At 43.5% G+C, this 22158-nt stretch overlaps 2 protein-coding genes across 5 annotated transcripts; both read right to left on the minus strand.

The window, feature by feature from the left end:
• Positions 1–810: 810 nt before the first annotated feature.
• On the minus strand, positions 811–3429 carry trub2 (TruB pseudouridine (psi) synthase family member 2). The gene is made up of 8 exons (XM_049002112.1): positions 3167–3429; positions 2734–2868; positions 2313–2387; positions 2166–2227; positions 1966–2047; positions 1759–1831; positions 1429–1565; positions 811–1329 (listed from the first exon to the last, which is right to left on the minus strand). The coding sequence occupies exons 1-8, from the start codon at positions 3282–3284 to the stop codon at positions 1091–1093; spliced, it is 921 nt and encodes a 306-aa protein (XP_048858069.1). The 5' UTR covers positions 3285–3429; the 3' UTR covers positions 811–1090.
• Positions 3430–5210: 1781 nt separating this feature from the next.
• Positions 5211–20579, minus strand: LOC125723082 (TNF receptor-associated factor 2-like). 4 transcript variants are annotated; one of them, XM_048999532.1, is made up of 12 exons: positions 20342–20579; positions 19981–20106; positions 14731–14946; positions 13778–13856; positions 13345–13443; positions 12187–12348; positions 11754–11828; positions 11353–11427; positions 9883–10203; positions 9199–9376; positions 8234–8382; positions 5211–7571 (listed from the first exon to the last, which is right to left on the minus strand). In XM_048999532.1, the coding sequence occupies exons 3-12, from the start codon at positions 14910–14912 to the stop codon at positions 7350–7352; spliced, it is 1542 nt and encodes a 513-aa protein (XP_048855489.1). In that variant the 5' UTR covers positions 14913–14946; positions 19981–20106; positions 20342–20579; the 3' UTR covers positions 5211–7349. The 4 variants fall into 4 exon arrangements, with proteins under 4 accessions (XP_048855489.1, XP_048855490.1, XP_048855485.1 ...); XM_048999533.1 differs by having other exon boundaries at positions 20337–20579; XM_048999528.1 differs by having other exon boundaries at positions 19981–20579.
• Between the last annotated feature and the right edge of the window lie 1579 nt (positions 20580–22158).

Raw genomic sequence — 22158 nt, forward strand, 5'->3', positions numbered from 1 at the left:
ATCTATAAGACAAAAGTGGACAGTTTCTTAGAGCTCCCCCTAAAGGTTGCAGGGGAAGCATTTAGGGGAGCCTGTGTCCTTTTCAGGGGATCTGAACTCCCCTTAGCTCCCCAGCGACTTGCATGCAGGGATGCCGAAAGCTCAGAGGAAAAAACATTAAGACATCAATGGGCATTTAATTAGCAGCCTAGTAATTACAGAAACTAAACATATGTGGCTGCTGATGACTGAGAGAAACAAAAAGGCGTGACTTTCAGAGTATCTGTGAGGGGGAGAGGTGTCCTCCAGAGTAACCTGAGGGAGGGTGGTGTGACCTTCGGAGTAATCATGATGGGAAGGGTGACCTTAAGGGGAATCCCAAGGGCATGCCCTGTGTTAGAGAAATATGCACTTTTTTATTGTCATTTTGCTAGATGCCATTTCTTAGAAATAACACCCTGCAGCAGCTTGATCTTAATTTAGCAATAACCCTTCTTAAGAACTTGAATGTTTCCACCCCATACATTGTGACAAACAATGTTGAATGTTATTTGCATAGCCTGTTTGTGTACCTCAATAAAAGACACTGCGAGGGGAGTTTCCTCTTTCGAAGTTGGCCGAGTTCGACTGAGAGGCTGACACCTCGAGGTCAGGACCGGACTTCCCTTGCAGCAAGTAAAAAGTCATCACAGCTGTCTGTGTTGTTCTGTGTTCAGAGACTGGTTGGTTTCCAGCGTATCTTCAGAAGAAGATAACCCTAACACCCTGCAGTCACCGGGCGCAGGGAAGCCTGACGGACAGGGAGGAAGGACCAGCTGACAGACAGACTGCTTATGGCTTTGGGTGTTTATTCAGACCAAAAGCACCGTGGTAGAATTTACGAAACCTCAGTATCACTCTTAATCATGGAAAGAAGGAAAAAATGAGGAAATACAGCCACATGAGGATCAAAATCGCTCCAGAGAAGTGAAAAGTGCAGATGCTAAGAGGGTGGCCTTACACAATATGCGATACACACGGCACCTCACGGAATCGTCTTCTGAGAAAATCGCCTGAAGAACGACATGCAAACGCACACAGCAGAGACGGTCTCCCCCCCTGCTGCCCCCAGTCACTCTGCTCCTTGGGAAAAGGCTTTGCCCCTCTTTCTCCTAATGGAATGGTCCTGGCAGATGGCCTGCGCCACATCAGGCAGGGTCCATCGCTGGCGCGTTAGTGCCTCCTGCAGGGTGAAGGGTCCATCCCGCAAGCGCCGGATGACGACGCAGACGGCCGAGCTACGCAGCTCCAAGCCCACTTCGTGCAGCAGTCTGCGCAGGTACCTCTGGGTCTCATTCATGCACTGGACCTCTGCAGGAGAGAAGCTGCAGATGAGTCAAAATGCACTGCCAGTCAGAGAAGGGTGCCGTGTCTGTCTGCTGGGAGATGAGGAAGGGAGTGCCAGGGTACCCAGGGTGAAGCGAGGTGGCTGGAAGTCCAGGCAGCGCAGGCCAGTAAGGATGGGTGGGGTCTTCCCCTCAGGGAACAGCATCCCCCTCACTGCCAGCTCATACGCCTCCTGGGAGCGCATGTCTACATTGGAGTACCTGTGGAGACATGAATGACCTTAATAAAACTCACAATCCGAAAGGGGCTCGGTGCTGCCCTCTGGTGTTCAAGTGAGGCAAAGACAATCAAAGAAAACACAATGCAGCAGGACCCTGGGAAACACCTCAAACCCGGATTTTCATTTGAAAAGTCAAGGGGACGGGCAGAGACGGAAGTGAAAGGCACACTTACGAGAGCAAGGCTTTCTGGTTGGCTCCCTGGATCGTGGCGAGAACTCTCTCCAGTTTGTCACACGTTATATGATCTGGAGGTCGGGCAACAAATTCATCATTTTACCTAGGATGCATTGTAATTTAAAGTCATTCAAATGACATTATGACTGAATGCAGCGCAAACCAGCACAGCACAGTAGTCTGTGCGGAGCTTGAGGAGTCGTACCGTAAGTGGTTCTTTCAATGACCCGTCCATCATGTGAGAAATCATCTGTAGCTCTACCAAACTCCCCCTCCAACGTGTAATCCTAAGATGAAACACACACACAACAACAAACACACATTAGCACAGATATGCTTATAATAACAGACTCCTGTATTTACACTGATATGCAGACCCAGACAGCCAGATGCACTGATAGTTACCCTGGTGTTGTAGCGCTCGTACATTTCCTTAAACTTGGCATTTCCGTTCCCCACTCCCAGCACTGAAAAACATGATGCGGCGTCATTAATCAGCCTGAGCACGTAAGCTTATACAGCACCTGAGCATCACGTATGTCAGAAACAAACCAAAGACCCCAGAGGAAAATACATCCAGTCGATGTCCCACTCCGACCCGCAGCTTCTGGAATTCCGGTCCAGTTACTGGGAAGGACAGGGAGAGAGCAGAGTCACCCGCCATGCAGTCTACTCACATACACTGACACGTTATGAGGAAAAGGGCCACATGACCCTGATGATGTGGGAGTAAATGAGGAACTCATTTCCAAAACACATCACACGCCATTTTTATCATTTCAGTTAAAATATGCACATGAAGTACCTGCGATATCTAGCATCAGAAAATCCGTCCTTTTTCAAATGAGCAAAATGGATAAGACTCGTTTTGGGAACGAACTCCTCAGACACGAAAGGGAATGAGACCGGAATGGCATGAGAATGAAGAGAAAGACGCAACACTGACAAATTTAGAGCATTATGTTTAGCTCACCAAGAGGGTGATCTGCCAGTACCGGTAGCCGAACCGGCCTCAGCGTAACCTCTTTATGGTCCTCACTCCCTGCACCGCTTTGTAGGAGAAACTTTACCTGGGTCCGCAACGCTGGAGGTGGAGCACTGTTTATACCTGTAGGAAGATTTAACAATACGTTGCTTTGACAGTACGTCAGAGTAATGGTTAGCTGACTAGATATTATCGCTGCCACGCCAATGAGGGCCTGGATGAAAAACATATCAGTTTAATAAACTAAACTTATCTTAATAGCACGTATATTTGTATATTATCGGTAAAGTTTCATTCAAGCAAATTCCTTTTCTTTTTGCAAACCACAAAATAAAAAAAGGAACTTCGCCGTCCGAGAAGTGCGTTTCTGTGAGTCCGCAGTTTCCTCGGTCTACAGCCAGACTGGCCCTCCACTATGTACCTTTCAGCAGGTTAGTTTCTACGGTGTCCCGGACCAGCTTCCAGTGAACCCCTGCCGGTTTGTAAACCGCAAACAGCCCTTCCAAGCTGCGATACAGCCGAGTAGCCGGAGTCCTCATTGCTTCAAAACGAGTATCTCGTTATTTATTCCATATTAGACCCATAGGAATCCAAGCTCACAGCGAAATCGTCCAATATTTACATGACCCACTACTGACAGAACGCCGCCATTACTGCCCACGTGAGGCACGCATCGACTAAACCACACCCCACGCAGTTACTTCCGCTGGACGTAAATGACGGTATTTCATACTAAAAGCCCCTGCTCGTAACGGCATAACGGAGTATACGGGATATACATGTTATGGATGGTGTTTTGTGAAAATATTCAATAAACGAATATGTAATTTAAACGTTTATTGTATTTAAATTGAAAGTTCAGCTGTCATCTAAATGGCTATTCATAAACATGTCATTCGAATGACTTTAAATTACAATTGAAAGGTCATGATAATTTAAATAATCATTTAAATTGCTATTTAAATTATTCTTTAAATCACAATTTAAATGACAGCAGCAATCATTGCAATAATTTGTGAAAGTCACCTATCAAACTCAGTGGGTAGGTTCTAAAAAACCCTAACATCTACTAGTTACATTGCAAACTAAGTAAACTAAGTTTAGTTTATTCGGTCTTGGGCCTGCATTACAGAAACTTTCTGACTTGCAGACCAAATATTGCTCAAATATTCTGTAGAGGGAGCCTAGGCCCTTGCCTTTCAGGGAATTTGCACATTAGGGAATAATCCTGGGAAATGAGTTGTCAAACTTGGCTCATATATGCAAATGTGTATACTGTAAAACCATGGATTTCAAAGTGGATTTTCTTTAAAATGGTACAGTGAATGTTGCCCAAATTTGGTGGAGGTATAGCCCAGGCCATTCCCTTTCAGCAGGTAACAGAAATCTTTATACCTTAGGGGATAATGCTGAGAAATGAGCTGTCCAACCTGCCTAATAACATAAAATTATATGGCTTTCAAAGTGCAGTCTTTTAAGTGGTATATTACATCTGACCAGATTTGTTTAGGAAATAGCCTTTAGATGCCACTTGTTAATACATTATGGAAAAGTAAGACATTAATTGCATTTAAGTATATCCCGTACTTTGTACATACGAGTACTCACCCTTTTCCTATGCGCGATCACTTGGAGTCTGTTATTTACCTAAACCGTAATGTACGGCTGATACCGTAATGTCATGTGTATGCGTACACCTCACATTTTAAGCGCGGATGATTTAACCGTGTTTCGGCGAAGCGCGGATAGCTTGACCGCAGTAAACAAAGTATCAATTCTTAAGAAATGATACAGCAATGAAACACATCTATCAAGGGACAATGAAGCAATGTGAAGCATGCTTTTTATAAACATCGAAGGACGAAAGACCTATGAAAAAACATACTTACATTTTTTTCGGACCAAGGTAATTCGTGGATACATTCTCACGATATATTAAAACGTGGCCGCCATATATATCATTTAATCGTCATGTCATGAGCAGAACTCCGAACATTTCGTTGATTGTGTAAAAGCAACAAAAGAGCCCCCATATGAATTAAATAATTTAGTTATAGCGAACAGTATGAGGGGAACACGGGAAGCTAGGACAGCTTAATTGTTATGCTAAAGTTAGGAGAACTTATTTAATATTTTGCTAAGTTATGATTGCTAAGTTATGATACAGCCCCAGGACGGAACAGACAAAACGAAGTTTTGATAATTTAATCGACTAGGCCAGATTGATCTGGTGTGACTTTGTTTGTAATGTAACCAATCAGAGATTAGGTCTTGTTTAGAACCGGCACCCTGAATTTGATGGATAATGATTATTTAAAACATAACATTCATAAACAATCATTTAAATGACGTTTATTTATTGAATATTGTCAGAAAACACCCAACTATATTATTTCATTCTTATGTAGCATAATTTAGCCATTAGTTAAACTTATGTTCAAACATCATACACGTTCAACAAGATATTTATTATAATCGTTTATTAGACTGCAAACGCAAGATGCGTTTAATACAATAAAAATCCAGTATAAAATATTAATGCAAGTGAGCCGTGTTGGGAGGAATTAAGCAGGTGGCCTTATGAAACATATTGATTATAGTGTGTAGTTATCTGAATATATGATTTCAGTGATATATATATATATATATATATATATATATATATATATATATATATATCATTGTATATTAATTACTATAATTCATATTAATGACTATATATCAAGTTTGATGACTCAGAGGTCAGTGACTGTGATCTTGGACTGTTGGTTTTCATTCCTACTCCTAGCTCTGTACTGAATTGGCACTTGGAAGTGTGTGTGCCCTGAGACGGACTGGCATCCAATCCAGGCTGTCCCCTACCTTGCGCCCTGCACGTCTTGTGATAGGCATCAGGCTCACTGTGACCCTGTATAACAGTATTTCCCAATCCGGTCCTCAGAGGACCCAAAGTCCACGTTGTTGCTCCAAGAATGTCTGGCATGGAGCTCAGAGGGAGCAAAAACATGGACCGACTGTGGGTCCCCGAGGACCGAATAGGGAAACACTGCTGTATTAGATAAGTGAGTGGTTTTACATGACAGTTAAGGGGCAGCGTGTGGTGCAGTGGGCTAAGCCTATGTGCCTATAATCCAAAGGTCACTGGTTCAATTCCAGCCTCAACATGTCTGCAAGGTCTTTACTCCCCCGCAACAAATGGCTGCCCTTCACAGACAGCTTACTCTACAAAGAACAAGTTGAGGGAGGTGTAGAAACAAATGCAGCAGACCCTGAGAAATTATGCCAATCTGGACTCATGACTCACTACAGAATCAGTGTGTCTGTATTATATTGATGTATACATACATTATACATCTACACATCCATCCACTGCTTATCCGGGGTCGGGTTGTCGGGGCAGCAGTCTAAGCAGGGCTGACAGACCTCCCTCTCCCCAGCTACGTCCTCCATCTCCACCAGGGGAATACCAAGGCATTTCCAGGCCAATTCAGGGATATCTCTCCAGTGTGTCCTGGGTCTGCCCATAGGCACCTCCGACTTGGACATGCCCAAAGCACCTCCACAGCGAACAGGCTATATAATACACACATTTTTACAATCTATATACAATGCCACAGTAAAGGACCTGGGTTCCATGTGTGTGGAGTTTGCATGTTGTGTGTGTTTGTTAGTTGAATAGTGTGATTGTGCTCTGTGAGAGGTTGGTGCCCCATTCTGGGTTGTTCTCCGCCTTGTGCCCATAACCTCTGGGATGAGTTCCGGACCCCCCTCCACCCAACCCTGAACAGGATAATTGGTTATAGAAAATGGATGGATGGAACTAATGAAATATACACTATTCTGATTCAAGGCAGAGAGAGAGTGCTGTAAGTTCCATATAGAAAACATTTACTGAATCTCTATGCCACAAAGCACTAATTACCTGTAGAATTATATATTGTCCTTGTCTGATGTTGAATAATGTATAGGCTTGATGGAAGGAGGGGAAACGGGCCAGCTGTTCAACTGGGTCAACTGTTGATGTGTTAAAAGTCCATCCTACAACTATCCCGCGCTATACAAGCCTCCACTTCTGCTAGCTCCCAGCAACACCTCTGATGCACATAGAACATATAATGCTAAAAGTACACAGATTAATGGGTAAATAGATACCAGATTCAATTCAACAGTTGGCTCTAGTCTCCACTAATAGCAATCCTTCCAGTGAATGCCTGACCTAGGAATCCACTGAGACACAAAGCACTAAGGCAGGTGTGGCCAATCGTATCCAAAAAGGGCCAATGTGTATGTGGGTTTAGGCTGCAACTCCTTAATTAGATTACTAATGTTAGGACTGATTGGCTGAAGAGTCCTCACACCTGGGTTTGAACAGCTGAAATGAAAGGTTACCCCAAAAACCAGCACACACACCAGCCCTTTGCAGATAAGATTGTTTTTGTACACCTTGGGATGGCCAAACACAGAATACAAATTATCAGAAATATTAGTAAAAACGCACAAAAAAAATTGGTCTCCACAGAAACACATGTGATGAAACAACTTCCGTCTGCTGAAGAGCAATAAAATGCTGAATAACTCAGAGAAAACATGATCAATGCTCCGCTTCATTGGAGGCCGGTGAGATCCACAACGGCCTTGATGAATATAGTGTCATCCTTGAGATAAACGCTCTTCCCACCGAGCTTTGCTAATGGGCAGAAAAGTGGACATCCACTGGCAATGTTCATCTCACTGATGGGCCTCTGGAACGACGTGGAGCTGATGTCGGGCCTGAAGGCATCAATGACGTGCTCCCGGTTGTTCTGATCCAACAGCATCAGCGTTACCTTGCCAGTGAGACAGTAACTCGGTTAAGAAACACACTCCAAGATTGGTCACAATTACAATTCCATCACCATCTGGATTATTAAGAGCTTTAAACTTTGTATACTAAACCAGTCACAATTTTAAACATCTAGCATAATACAAGTGGGTTCTTGTTTACATAAACATTTCTGACTGGATGACACACTAATTTCCTGAAAGAGGCTGTGATATTCTCCCGAGATTCAGGGAAAAACTTATTTTTTTTTTTAAACTTGAGTAAAACATTCATTTCATAGAAAGAGGAAGCTGGCGAGGTCACATGTCCACAGAGGTGATGTCATCTTAAAGCCCTAACTGTCCTCTATGGAACAACAAAACTTGATAGTGTGGCATGTATAGCATGAGAGATGTGAGAAAAGACATTAAGTCCCAGAGGACAGAATTGCTGGATCTCAGGACTATGTAAAACACTGCACTTTCTACAGCAAGCAGGTGATGCACTAAGGTAGTGATGCAGGGAATCATGACCTCATTTCCCTTTAGAGAAAGAAAAAAAAGAAACAGTAGAGACAGTAAGGAATGACAAGGAAGAGGGACAGGGGTCGAGGCGGAGAGACCCAGCGTTCTTGCATCTGACTGCTTGCTGTTCAGATAGTGGTCAGACACAAGGGCTTCAATATACCTTCTGGCTAAAGGGCCACTTGAGTAAGCCGTCATATTTCCCCCTCATCACCACAAAGAAAAGTGAGAGATGTGTCCCCCGGCCCGTCCCGTCGCCGTTGAGGTACAGCCGCAGACACATTTTGTAGCCATATTTACTGGAGTAAAATGCTGTAAGAGACAGAAGACCATATTGGATGAGCGGCTGGGCTTCCACAAGACGCTCAGCTCTGAATGCAGAAAGCAGACGACAGAAGAATCTCATGCGCTTTCCAGAATTCCCACCGCGATATACTGCAAAAAAAAACTAACTTTGAAGCGATTAAACAGAGCCCCAAAAACAGCGAATCTTATTAGGTTGTCAGCGTCTCCAAGAGATCAGAGAGCTGGTGACACGGCTGCAGGTGCATCAGTGACAGAATGTTTAAAACATTCAATATTACGAAGAAGATAGTTCTGAAAAGACACGCATATACTGAACACAGACAAATTACACTTTCCCCCATAGAAATGAAGGCCCAATGTCCCGCTATGCACAATTCAGGACGTTCGTGACAGAATTCTGAGAAGGACTGAGGCTGTTCTGAAGGCAAAGGGTGGCTCTGCTCCTAATTAGCTCTTTGGTATTCATATATTTTATGTGTTTATGTTATTGGTCCTTCTCCTGTATACCCCTTAGACCAGGGGTGCCCAATCTCATCCACAAAGGACTAGTGTGTATGTAGGTTTTTAGGATAACCTATAGGTCAGCTACTCAAACCCAGGTGTGAGGACTCACCCAATTAATGCTCTAATTAGTAATCTAATTAGTGATTTGCAGTGACAAGCCAAATACACAAAGGCTTTTTCTGGATTTGACTGGACCTGTTTGTGAAAATCTGCTATTTAAGATCTCCTTTGAGTAGCAGCTGCCTCTAACTTCACTCCTTGCCACGAGAATCCCAATTGGTACCCCTGTCCCCCCTACCGAGCTGAGCTGACTCTGACCTGGAGAGAACATGGTGGGGGCCAGACTGCTCACCGCCTCCTCCCTGCGGCGGGAGAAGTTTGTGATCTTCCAGACAAAGACGCCGTCGTAGGTGCAGACGGCGAGCTCGTGCAGCACCTGCTCTGCCTCGGCCAGCTGCAAGTCCCGCATGGCCAGCGAGCGCTCCAGCTGCTGTATCTGCACAGTGGGTGGCAGGCGAGCCACAGGAAGTAGATCAGCCATCAGTCGCTTGCTTTTTTCTCATGTTTCCCCACTCCAGTCCTCAGGGTCCCATAGGCAGTCTATGTTTTTGAGTTCATGGGAGTTTTACTTACACAAAAATATTCTGAGGACAGAAGGAAAAATAGTTGGTCGAGAGAGATAACCAATCAAAATGTAGAGGACGTCAGGTCAGGCAACTAGAGGAGGCGGGACCAAGACATCTGATTGGTTGGTCCTGCTTCCTCTTGTTGCTTGGACCCACCCCTTTTACAATCAGACTGGTTATTCCACCGAGTCATTTTTCCTTCTGCCCTCAGAACATTTTTGAGCAAGTCGAACTCCCATGAGCTCCCTGCCCGACAGTCCACATTTTCGAGCGAGCAAAAACGTGGACCGTCTGCGGGTTCCCGAGGACCAGAGTGGAAAATACTGTTCTAGAAGATCTTTGTGCATGACAGAGAGTGTAGGGTACAGGAATTTACCTTGTTCTTAAGGGTCTCCATCTGCTGCTGGTCCAGCCGTTGTTGACAGGTGAAAGCCTCCAAGGTGAAAGCACACCTCTCCACCTCCCTGTTGAGTACACACACAATGTTCTCCAGAGCAGCAACCTTGGGCTGCAGGCTGTTGTTCGCTCCCACTTCCTCATCCGCAGGTGCTCTGTACAGGCCCAGTGCCGCTCCTTCTTCACACTCTGCTGGGCCTGAGGCATCGTGCTTCAGAAGTACGACCACCTTGGCCAGGAGGAGGCGCATGTGCTCCAAGACGTTGGCCTGCTCGTGGTCGCCTTGCCTCTCGTTCTCCAGCTACACACATAAGACACACAGTGAGACATAAGGCTCAGTGTGAAATCCCTTCTCTATGGCCCCGTCTGGTCACAAGGGCCACGGAGCCTCAGAAAACACTGAAAGCAGAGTGCTGGACAGGACATCCTAGGCTAGAGCAGGATGGGGGGGCAGACCATGGGCAGATCTAGACGTTACCATGACAGTGGAAGTGATCATGTGACATGTAAAGCACTTTGTATTCCACAAGTCCCTTTTCAAGAACAAAAACAGCTGAATGTCTGGAAACAGGGGGACTTCCACCCATCTGTAACCGTTCTCTTGTATAGTATGTGGAAAGACGATTCTGTGTTTCCGCACCAAATTTACATCCTCCAGGTGAAAGGAAGTGTACACGACTCAGTGGGGGTGGTGCAGAAGTGCATACATAGAAGTGCATGTATAGAAACAGCATTCAAAAACTCTCCTGGTAGCAGAATTGTGATCTGCTTTTCTGATATAGAAAACAAAGGCTGGATGTCCCCAAAATGTGCCCCCTGCCTTGGTATGCCTACTGCTGGGCTGGGTTTCAGCACTGTAACCTCACACCTTCAGGGTTGGGGGTGGGGGGGGGTCGCACTGCTCTGCGTGTGTGCAGTTTGCATGTTCTTCCTGTGTTGCGTGGGTCTCCACTTGCAGTCTAAAGACATGCAGTTTGAGTGACTGATGTCTCAAAATGGTCCATTGTGCGTGTGTGTGGATTATGTTTATTATATTATATTTTGGGGACCAAGATGGCCACCACAATGTAATAAAAACCATTTTTTTGGACATCGTGGGGACCATTTTTCAGGACCCCACAAAGATCTGTGAATGCAATCGAAAATGTAAAAATGCCAAAAGTCTCGTATTTAGTTTGGTTACTTATAGTTAAGGTTAGGGCTGGGTGGGGGTTAAGGTCGTCATGTTGGGATTAGAGTTTTCTCCTTTTAAATGAATGCAGAGTGCCCACAAAGACATAATTACACCCCTGCATGTGTGTGAGTGCGAGTCCTGTGAAGGACTAGCACCCCATCCAGGGTGGACCCCTGCCACATGCCCAGTGCTGCGTCTGATAGGCTAAAGACCTGCTCATGATTAAAAGGTAGAAATGTTGGTCCAGTGTGGACTGCTGTAGCCGGATATCCTCACCGAGGTTTCACAGCCCACGGTGCTGAATTGACAGGCCTCCTGCTGCTTCCCGCAAGAATTCGAATGATCGGCAAACTGGGGGGGGAAGAGGAAGAAAACAATGTTGATTCTAAGAAAAAAAAACCCAAAATGTAGAAATTCCCAGACTCCTCTGCTTCCATGCTGCAGCCTCATGTGTATCCCTAAGCAGAAAAGGTCACCACGGGCAGGCGGTGCGTTCACTATAAAGCTGATAACATTGACGTCAACACTAAGCTGAGCTTCTGTTCAGGAGCCCCTTGCCGATGGCTGTTTATACTGCTAGATGCTTAACTGGAGTAATTCAGGTTAAGCTGTTCTTGGCTGGGGTCATCAGGGGCAGCGGGGTCCCATTAGTCCCATTTGCAGGGGCAAGAACTGACCATTTCCCGGGGGATCTTCTTCTTGCCACAGGACTCACAGTGAATGGGGAACTTCTGACAAACGTTGTTGTGCCCCTGGGAAGTGAAAGAATGCGGTAAATGACAGACATCGCAACTCCATGACGTCCGTTAACAGGTGGTGTGTGTGTTTTACCAGTATCGCAGTGCATGGGACACATGCAGGTGCTACTCCCCATCCCCCACCCCTGTAGGACGGTCTCAGAATCCGTCGCTTTCACCGTCATCGTAAATCTATCATGAACATTCCCCAGGGCCCACTGCAAACCTCCTGTTCATCAGTAAAAATGACTAGAGGGGCAGAGAAGGAGGAGGAGGAGGTAGAAGGGGAACGAGTAGGAAGAGGAGCCAAATGGGGAGAACAAGAAGGAGAAGGAAGAAAGAGGAGGTGAAGAAGGTGGAGGAGAAGGGTCACCTTGATGTCCTTGGAGCTGAAGGTGGCCTTGCAGAACTTGCAGGTCACAGTCCTGGCCTCGCACTCCCGGCTGGTATGTCTGGCCATGTGGAGCCATGGGACGAAGGCCTGGCAGGCCTCACACTGCACCTGCTCATGTTCACAGCGGCCCTCGTGCTGCGCCTGCAAGCCCCAGGAAACACAGTGCAGGTCCATCATTGCCAAACCTCACCTCGTCGCATCTGTGAGCCCTCATCACTTTCAAAACTACAAAATCAAAAGGACGAAGAATAAGGCAAAAACCAGCAGCTCTGTATTAAAGGACTTTATTAAAACAGCCAAATTCATGGTGTAGATACCAAGTAACAAGACAGAACTCTGCAGGTTCAGTACAAAACGTCTCACCAGATAAGGAATGATGCAGTCAAAACCAGCTCACAACCTCAAGCCTCACACAGAAACTGAACATGTCTCACAGGTACTCCATCAAAGAAATTGCCTTCTCTTCCTCTGTCATCACTAGCTAGTACATGAATACTTTCACACCAAGCAGCCAGAAACAGTCATAATCTCTGCTATGTCCTTGTAAGTTTTCCTTTAATGCAGAAATAATACACTTCTTTGGTTAAAATACTATACTACTACCCTAAAATGTCCAGAAAAGCAATCTAATACCCCATGTGCCTTCTTTAAAATTACTAGCAGAACAATATTATGAGAAGAATTGGATTTAAATGCTATTCCAAAGGCTTAGAACTTTTCGGTACTTTCCTCTGATCAGTGATGTATCCTGTTTAAAATACAAACATCTGGTACTTTCCAAACCACTACATTTGTCGGGAATTCCCCTAGCCCTCAAGTGGCTGAACTACAGTCAAACTGTCACTCAGCCAGAAAGGCGGCGGTTGGAATGAGAAAACAAGCTAAATAAAACTTAAACCAGTGTATCTATTCAAACACATTAATGCTACAGTGGATGGAAATCAAATTTTCTTCATTAAAAAAAAACACACACACCATGGTTAACATGGTAACCTTGCAAACACTCACGCACAAAGTACACGCAGTAACTGTGCACCCTCCCACATACACAGCACAGACAGTAAATGTACACCCAGCCAAGCACAGAGTACACAAAGTAACCTGATCCCCACACCCACATACAGACTGCAAGCACACCTCATAGTCCTTAACAACCCCTCTCCATGGACAGCCTTTACTGGGGCACTGAGCTGGCAGGTTTTCAATCTCCCTTCGTGCAGCGTTGTCTGGAAAAGCCTTCAAAGAATAAATCAAACACCATGTAAACCAGAGAGTAGATCATTCAGGACTGTAAAAAGGAGGGAAAAAAGGGCAGTGGTGGCTTTATGGTTAGGGAAGTGCACTTTTAATTTAAAGATTGCAGGTTTGAATCCCCAACCAGCAAGGCACCACTGACGTACCCTGAGCGAAGGAAGGAAGGAAGGGAAGGAAGACAGAGCACTAATTGCCATGAGAAGTGAAGGATAAAATAATGACGGTGGTGTGTAGTTTCATGGCTGCCCGGAGAACCACTATGCAGGCAAAACACGTTACATGATCTGGAGCGAGACGTCAGACCCCATGGACTCACGTCGCTGGTGTTTAGGATGGACAGTGGGTCTTCAAAGATCCCGTCTCGCTGACACACCTTGCAAGGCAGGGGGCCCAAGCTGGGGGAGCAGACAGGCACACTGTCATTGTCAGGGGTCACACTCACTGTCAGCAGATGCTAACAAGACAAATGGAGAAGTTACCTATAAACAAAATGTTCATAGGAACATAAAGACTTCCATCACTTTTACATAGTGTTTCTCACATATTATGTCATTTATTACAGCACACAGCAAAATATCCATGAAATAGGGCAGAGCAATAAAATGATAATGAATGTGATATTTTCCTCTTTATCAATATGGCAAATGCTCTATAAAACGTGAAAATAATCTCTATTTGTCAGAACTGGCAATGCAGCACAAGTGCAGACACAGTCTTTATTGAACAAACAAGAGAATGCAATAGGAGCAGACAAGCAGATCAAAGACATCACAGTCAGAGCAACAGGGCTGTCATTGAGAGAGCAGGCAAGTCTAACGCAACCTGTTTCATAAGAGCAATTCAGTAAGATTCAATCCACACAGTAATAATCCACAGAGACTTGCTAGGAAGAATGTGAGTGGCGGCATTTTGAAATGTGAAATGCTGTTTGTCATGTTATGGCAATAATGAATAATTTAAAACCACAATTAACCATCTGGTTTCACTCATGAGCAAAAACAGCCTCTAAACGGGAAATAATACGTTTAGATTTATTGTGATAATTATCGCTATCGGCTGACATGAAATTTATCGCGGTAACATATTTGGCCATATCGCACAGCTCTGTCATGAAATCCAATAATGATCGCTCTGTACAGGTTTAGCGTATTCTGTTAGCTAAAGGCTGTTTCAGTCGGTGCAGACTTATTAGCTCATACCTATAAATTACTTGATAAATAACATTTTTAATCAAAGGCCTTGAAGCCATGTGATACTGGCACCACATACCCAGTGAGCTCTCTGAAGCAGTTTCCGCAGAAACGGTGCCCACATCTCGCCTGGAAGGGCACCCTCAACACCCCGTCACAGTGCTGGCACTGGTATTTGGTCTCCATGGAGACCATCAACACTGACTGGGGGATTCCCCGCATGGAGGAATCCGGGGAGCGGGCGAGCGAGGAGCATGCCATACTCCTCCATGAACAGGGAGCGTGTCCGTGATACCTACAGATGACAGCAATTAGCCAAAAGCGACTGAAAAACAACTGACCAGTTATATCAGCACACAATAGCTGTGGCTGGAATACAGACGTACACACCAGCTGTAAAATCTGCCGAGAGTATAAGGTTATTTAATTATATATATTTTTTATTAGCCATATCTGAAACTTGAGTAGTAGATTGTATAACTGTAAATCAATCCATCCATCCATCATACAAATATAGGTCACACTGTACTTGATGTGACAAACACTTCAGTAGTAACTGAGTTACTACTGAAGTACCAAATATGAACAAATATAGTTGTCACTTGAGATGTGTCGCAATGCATTAATGATGAACAAACATTAGCTCAGTATCACTTGTTTTCCCCTCACTTATTCCTTCTATGATTCCTTCGTAGTTCACAAAGGTTTACAGAATCAGACATAACAAATATAGAAACTGCTTGAGATAAGAGTACAATTCATTAACGATAAATTAACATGAGATCAGTATTTAACTTGGTTTGTGCTTAAGTAATAGCATAATATATTATTTGTGCCACGTCAAGTAAAGTTGCCCAAATAATACATATAGCTGTATGTGTCGCTTGCCGATATTTTGGGTTTACACCAAACATCAGCATGAACAATACTATATATGTATCATATACAGCAATAAGCCAAATCATTATGACCACGCCCACGTGATGTGAATAATGTTGAGTATCTTGTGAAAACTGTGGGTCAAATCTGGAATATATTATATTCCAAGCCAACGTTTGCACTTGTAGGCAATGTGTTGAATGCAAAAGAAATGGGCCGTAAATATCTGAGCGAGACTGTGCAGTGTCCTGCTGCTTACGGGGCTTTGTAACTGTGGACTGGACTTGTCTGTCCAACCCGTCCCACAGATGCCTGACACATACCTGGCCATCAACAAGATGCAACAGAAAAGGGAATTAAACCGACCAAGCAACTTTCTTCCACTGCTCCAAGTTCTGACACCCGCTTGCCCATTGTAGGCCCTCAATGGTGGACTGGGAACTCCGGCATTTGCAGCAAGGCTCCATGCACCGTCTCATGACAAATTACTCCCGTGACCATCATCAAAATTGTCTTCCATTTGTGCCACAATAGCCCCTCTGTTGGTTTGTACCACACAGGCCCTTGTTCACATCCCACATCAACGAATCACCCAGTCAGTGGTTCATGGTTTTTCCCTCCTCTGGCCGCTCTCAGCAGGTACTCAACACCATTTTGGAAATGTTCTGATCCAGCCGTCTGGCCATAATGATTCGGTTCTTGTCAAAGTCAGTCAGATCTTTGTTTCTTCTGCATTCAACATGTCGACCACGAGCACCAAATCTTAGCTTCACCACCTGATATATCCCAGACCTTCACATGCACCATTTTTATGAGACAGTCAACATTATTCACTTCTCATGGGGGTGGATGGTCATAATGTATATGAGGCGCAGCAACAGTTCAGAGAAGATGTTAAACTCAGGTTTCTCTTGTTAAAGTTAATTGTGTTCAACAGCATCAACGCCCTGCTTTGACATGCGGCGAATAATACGGCATCAGGAATCTAAAGCTTGTGCTTTGACATAGAAAACATTTTCTACATGACAGGTACCGTTACATCTTCATGGTTTAGGTACAGTTCGTTGGAAAGCTCAGAGGGACCTTCCCTATTCCGCACAAGTTAAATTTAACCTTCTAAGTCTAAGTTTACTTTTTCAGTGTCAAACTAAATCTTGCTTGTTCATAAAACATTCACCTGTCACATGTTCCCCTTCATCAAATAAGCACCCAAATATTAAAAAACACCTAATATTTCGGATCAACGAGGACCAAGAACTGATGTCCAAGCTGAATATAATAAATACAAATTTCAGCAACACTGCAGAAACACACAGAATACAGTAATGTGAAAACAAACTACACACTTTCAATTCTACGGTTTTAAGCATCAAGAAATAATAAAAAAAACCATCTGTTCCTTAGCAGGTCTTAAAATTAGGTAAATACAACCTCAGGATGAACAACATATTACACCATGTGATTATTTAACAAAAATAAAGCCAAAATTCAGAAGTAGTACGTGAAAAATTAAGCACATCCTTGCTTGCTTAGGAATTAAGATGGCAAGTAGCAGCCAGGTGCTTTGATTAATTGATTGATTAACTGATCATTAGCAAGTATGACCCGCTCTATAAAAGTCGAGGTTTTGGCAGTGTGCTGGTCTGGAGCATACAGGTGTGTGTTAACACACTGCCAAGGAAGAAAGACATCAGCAAGGATGTTAGAGAAGCAACTGTTGCTGCTCATCAATGTTACCTGGAGACTTCCAGTGATCTTCAAACCAGTGCCGCCTGCACGCTGCCCACTTGCACCTATCCAGAAGCGGCTTCATAATGCTCAAACTGGTCCATCCTTAAGTGTGCAAGAAGTGCACTAACGACGATACATAATTGAAACTTTTGGGGGCAGTGGTGGCCTAACGTAATTGATAGATTACTGGTTGAATCCTTAACCAGCAAGGTACTGCTTCCTGGGTGCTAAATAACAGCTGGTCAATGTTGCATCACAATATCATATGGGTTAAATGCAAAGGACACCTTATGTTGTTGTGCTGTGGTGTGTCAACACTGATCACCAATTATAATCATTATAAATCTGGGAAGGGTTATAAATCCATTTCCAACCAATTTGACGTCTATCAATCTACAGTGAGAATGATTATTCATAAGCTGAAAACATTCAAGGGAGCTGCCAAACTTCCCAGAGTTGGACTTCCCACCAAATTCACCACAAGGTGTGACCGGGCAATGCTCAGAGAAACTGCAAAAAACCCCAAGAGCTACATCTCGGACACTACAGGCCCCAGTTAGCATGTTAAATGTTAAAGTTCATGACGGTACAATTAGAAAAACACTGAACCAGTGTGGCTTGTTTGGAAGGGCTGCCAGGAGAAACCCCCTTCTTTCTAAAAAAGACATGACAGCATGGCTTAGGTTTGCAAAGTTGCATCTGATTGCAAGACTTCCGGAACAATGTCCTTTGAACAGATTAGACCAGAGGAGTCGAGATGTTTGGCCATAATGCACAGGGCCGCATTTGCTGAAAACCAAACGCAGCAGATCAGCAGGAACTCCTGATGCCAACTGTCAAGCACAATGGTGGAAGGGTGATGATTTGGGATTGTCTTGCAGCCACAGGACCTGGGCACCTTGCCGTCACTGAGTAGACCATGAACTCCTCTGTATACCAAAGCATTGTAGAGTCAAATGTGAGGCCATCTGTCCAACAGCTGAAACTTGGGACAATGATCCCAAGAAAACCAGCAAATCTACAGCAGAATGGCTGAAAAAGAAAGGAATCGAGGTGCTGCAATGACCAAGTCCAGACTTCAACCCGACTGCAATGACGTGGCTATGCTCCACAAGGTGGCGATGTAGAGTCAAAGTAACAAACCGTCAAGGCTGAGAAAAATATTTCTTAGATTCCAAAAACACAGAATGGGAATTTCAGGGCAAAATTGTTCATAAAGATCAGAGAATAATCTAATGAGCATGTTGAGTTTGCGAAAATCTAAGTTCCACATTTTACAGATATGAAATGAACTGCCATGTCAGTATTAACAGATTAGATTCCTAAAGATAGAGAGCGAGTTTGAAAACAAAGTTTGCAAAACATTTTCCCACAGTCTTACCAGGAAGTCATAAGAGCAGGTCACGATGGTCTTAATAGCTGAATCTGAAAGAGTTGAATTATCCCTGTGCAGCACAGTGTGTCAGTGGGCTGGAGGCTTGAGTCCCACCTCAGCTCGCTGTGTCTAGTTTGCATGTTCTCCCTCTGTGCTACTAGTCTGCTCTGGCAATCTAAGGACATGCACTTGTCTGAACTGGCATTTCTATGCTGCCCACAATGTGGGTCTGTGCTGGACTGATATTCCTGCCCTGAGCCATTCAGTTTCTTTAAAATGCATGACTGTATAGTTCAAGCTTGTTCCCATCCCATGCTACGAATAACTCAAAAACTGGGAGCGTAAAACCGTCAATTTCAATTTATTTATATAGCACGTTTAAAACAGCAGAAGTGCTGTAACCAAAGTGCTTTACATAAGACAACCATAAAAAAGCAAAATAAAATCACCAGTGATAAGTAATCAAATAAGTCTAAAACAAAATACAGCTAATAATGTTAAGACGGAAATACAAAATGAATTTCTTTAAAATGCATGTCTGTATAGTTAAAGATTGTCCAGATCCCATGTTACGAATAACTAAAAAAAATTAGCCTAATATATTCATTAAAGTCACAGAAGGAAACTTCAGATGAAAATGGATAAATTGTTACGGTTCAATCTTTGAAGTGCCGCATTCACAATGACATTTTATGGACCAGGCATGAATCTTTATGCTCGGCACTAGTTAGTTGAGGTTCATAAAAGCGGCGATGACTTAAAGTCGGAGTTTCTGCTTTCATTTGGGAAAAGCACGTGAATACCACCATTTTATACTGATAAAAGCCAATTCAAGTAATCTTGAAGCCTGAATGGTCGGTTAAAAGAACACGGAAAACAAATAATAAAAATAGTCGTTTTAACTGTTGAGCTGTAGTTGACATGAACTGGTATCGTGATCTAACTAATCTAACATTATTTAACATGGTCCAAGCAGCAGGAAACATATCACTTATCCTACAGGTTGTGCAAAACGAAAAAAAAAGTATGATGGCGGGTGGATTAAAAGGAAAAGTCTCTATAAAAGGATCAAGAGACTATTTTTGTAATTGTGAAAACAGACAAATTCAAGGTGGTTAATACAGGAGTATAAGTTCATCATTGAAATATTCTGCTTGCGGTGCTCCCAAAAATTTGTCGTAGGTTGAAATTGTGCCATGTTTTACTTTTACCATTCCAAGCACAATGCATTTTAACAAAAACCCGCGACACCAGCTTTTTGAAGGCTTTACCTGTTGTGATCGTCACACCCAGTCATACCCAAACTTAAAATCGGCAAGTCTCTTTTATATAACCATTACTCACCAGATGCAGCCAAGTCCCCTTCTATCCCAAAGCCCGTATACTAAAAGCGTGCTCAGCCGGGTTCCGTTGGATTGCGTGGGCGATGCTGCTGACGTCGATCATCAGGAGACTATGTATACTCCCGGGCTTAAAATGCAATGGCCGCAGCGTAACTTTACAATAAGGAAACAATGATCGGAAAAATCCCGCATCGCAATTTACAAAGTAAAATGTGACCTTTCCATTACGTACTGCAGCAATATAATATCTGTGATGGAGTGGCATTCCGCCAAGGGAACCGATTGCCTTGTAGCCTACTTTAAAAAAAACACTTAAGAAACAAAACAGAATATAAGAATAAGGACGGATATGGTGACCTCACACGTGCCGATTGAGGTCCGATTGCACTCCGCTGTGTGCACACGTCCGCTTTGTGGGGGGTTTCCGGGGATTCTCCAGTTTCAGTACCAACCGAGCATGCCTATCGTTTTAGGTGTGCATTATAGGAACCAATTAAAATTGCATGCAATTAGTGTATCACTACATCCCACTACACACAACTAACGAGCAGGGTGTCGACGGTGGTTCAATGGGTTTCCATTAACATGGAACAGGACTTGGTGCTTTATGAGAACCTGCTCGCGTTGCCAGCAGTTAAAAAAAAACGGAAATTTTAGGCTACGTAGTCGAAAGTGAGAGTAGAGGTTCCTGTGTATTCCGTTTTTTAGATTTATTTGGATATGTTTCGTATTATAAATTTTTATAAGGTGCCGAACCGAAAAAAAGGTTTTCGGAGTAGCCTGTGTCCACTTTTGTCTCCGTAAAGATTCTCGTTAGCTGTTTTACCGCTGTCTAAATAACGCCATAATACTAAAAATGTAATTAAATGCATCTATAAATAAATAAATTAAGAAATAAATATTTAAATAATTAACTTAATGTGTGATTTTCTTGTTAAATAATTCTATAAAAGGTATTATGTTTCATAATAACGTTTGTCTTCTATTTAGGCGTTTAAATTGAATTTCATAATAACGTTGTGATTTTCATTATACAGTCATTATAAGATATTATTTCACATAGGCCTAATGCAAATGTGATTACTAAAATAACTCAAACTATATTTCACTATGAAGTTCTCAAATTAAGGTATTTCCTAATTTCCGAACTAGCTTTTTATTTCTTGAAAGGAAATACCTTTTGGTAAAAGATTTGTAATATTTGTAAAATCCTTTGCGACCCATTATTCGGATTAGCAGATATAGAAAGTATGACAAGTTCCGGGAAGCTATATGGGATGTAAGCGCAGTTAGTAGTTGGATGTGTAGATTATCGGAAGAAACGCAGGAAAGGGAGTCTTTCTTGTCAAATGTCTTACCTCTATGGAACGCCGTCGGGGTGTAAACCCTGAGACAGAATACGCCAAGATACGGCATTTTCCTCCAATATAAGTTTCCACACGGTATTTTTAACCCTCTAGACATGATTTTTAAAAAGTGCCGCATAAAAATATACGTTTAGGAGACCCACGTAGACATGCATTTTAATACCGCATTAATACGGTACAAAGGTACGTGTTAAAAAGGTGTTTCAGTACTAAGCTATACCTAGGCTAATGTTTTTCTACACTGAAGGACAAAGGGTTCGGTCTGTAATGCATAAAATTAGTTGCCATATGATAATATTTCGGCTTTTAATCATAACCATTGAAGCTCAAAATTTGTGAGAATTTCAAATTCGGAGGTTCATTGTTTTGTCTGCTGCACTTTATTATATGTCTGACTTGGAGAAAGTGAAAGACGGGGAACAGAGTAGTCAGGACAGAGTGGGACAGAATTTGTTACTAATGTAATGATGATGTGTGTGCGTGTGGAGGGTGAGGGATGGGCGTGGAAGGTAATAGTTAATTAAGTGGCTACACCTGGGTTGTGAGGCTTCTGGGGTTAAGAGAGGGAGGACGGTGGGGGTAGGAGACTATGACCACTACTTAGGCGGGGTGGTCGGTAGACGGGAGTAGCGGCACCCTCATAGGGACGGAATTCCCTTTCCGTGGGACGTTCTAGGTGACGGACCGGTGTGATTGTCCCTTCCCCGGGGGGGAGGGGGTGTCATATTTTAATTATGTCTTTATTGTGCGTGTGTGTGTGTGTTTTAAATGCGCAGCGTAACCGCTTAAGGTCGGGACAGGACTATAGAGGA

Source organism: Brienomyrus brachyistius, chromosome 2 (assembly GCF_023856365.1).
Source record: "Brienomyrus brachyistius isolate T26 chromosome 2, BBRACH_0.4, whole genome shotgun sequence".
Taxonomy (NCBI): domain Eukaryota; kingdom Metazoa; phylum Chordata; class Actinopteri; order Osteoglossiformes; family Mormyridae; genus Brienomyrus; species Brienomyrus brachyistius.

Coding starts and splice junctions, on each gene's coding strand:
- trub2 (XM_049002112.1), bottom strand. CDS start 3,284: ATGAGGACTCCGGCTACTCGGCTGTATCGCAGCTTGGAAGGGCTGTTT. Junction 2,228..2,312: donor ATTTTCCTCTGGGGTCTTTG/GTTTGTTTCTGA, acceptor CATGTTTTTCAG/TGCTGGGAGTGGGGAACGGA. Junction 1,330..1,428: donor GCCACCTCGCTTCACCCTGG/GTACCCTGGCAC, acceptor TCTCTCCTGCAG/AGGTCCAGTGCATGAATGAG.
- LOC125723082 (XM_048999532.1), bottom strand. CDS start 14,912: ATGGCATGCTCCTCGCTCGCCCGCTCCCCGGATTCCTCCATGCGGGGA. Junction 11,829..12,186: donor TCAGCTCCAAGGACATCAAG/GTGACCCTTCTC, acceptor TTCACTTCCCAG/GGGCACAACAACGTTTGTCA. Junction 8,383..9,198: donor CCCCACCATGTTCTCTCCAG/GTCAGAGTCAGC, acceptor TGTCTCTTACAG/CATTTTACTCCAGTAAATAT.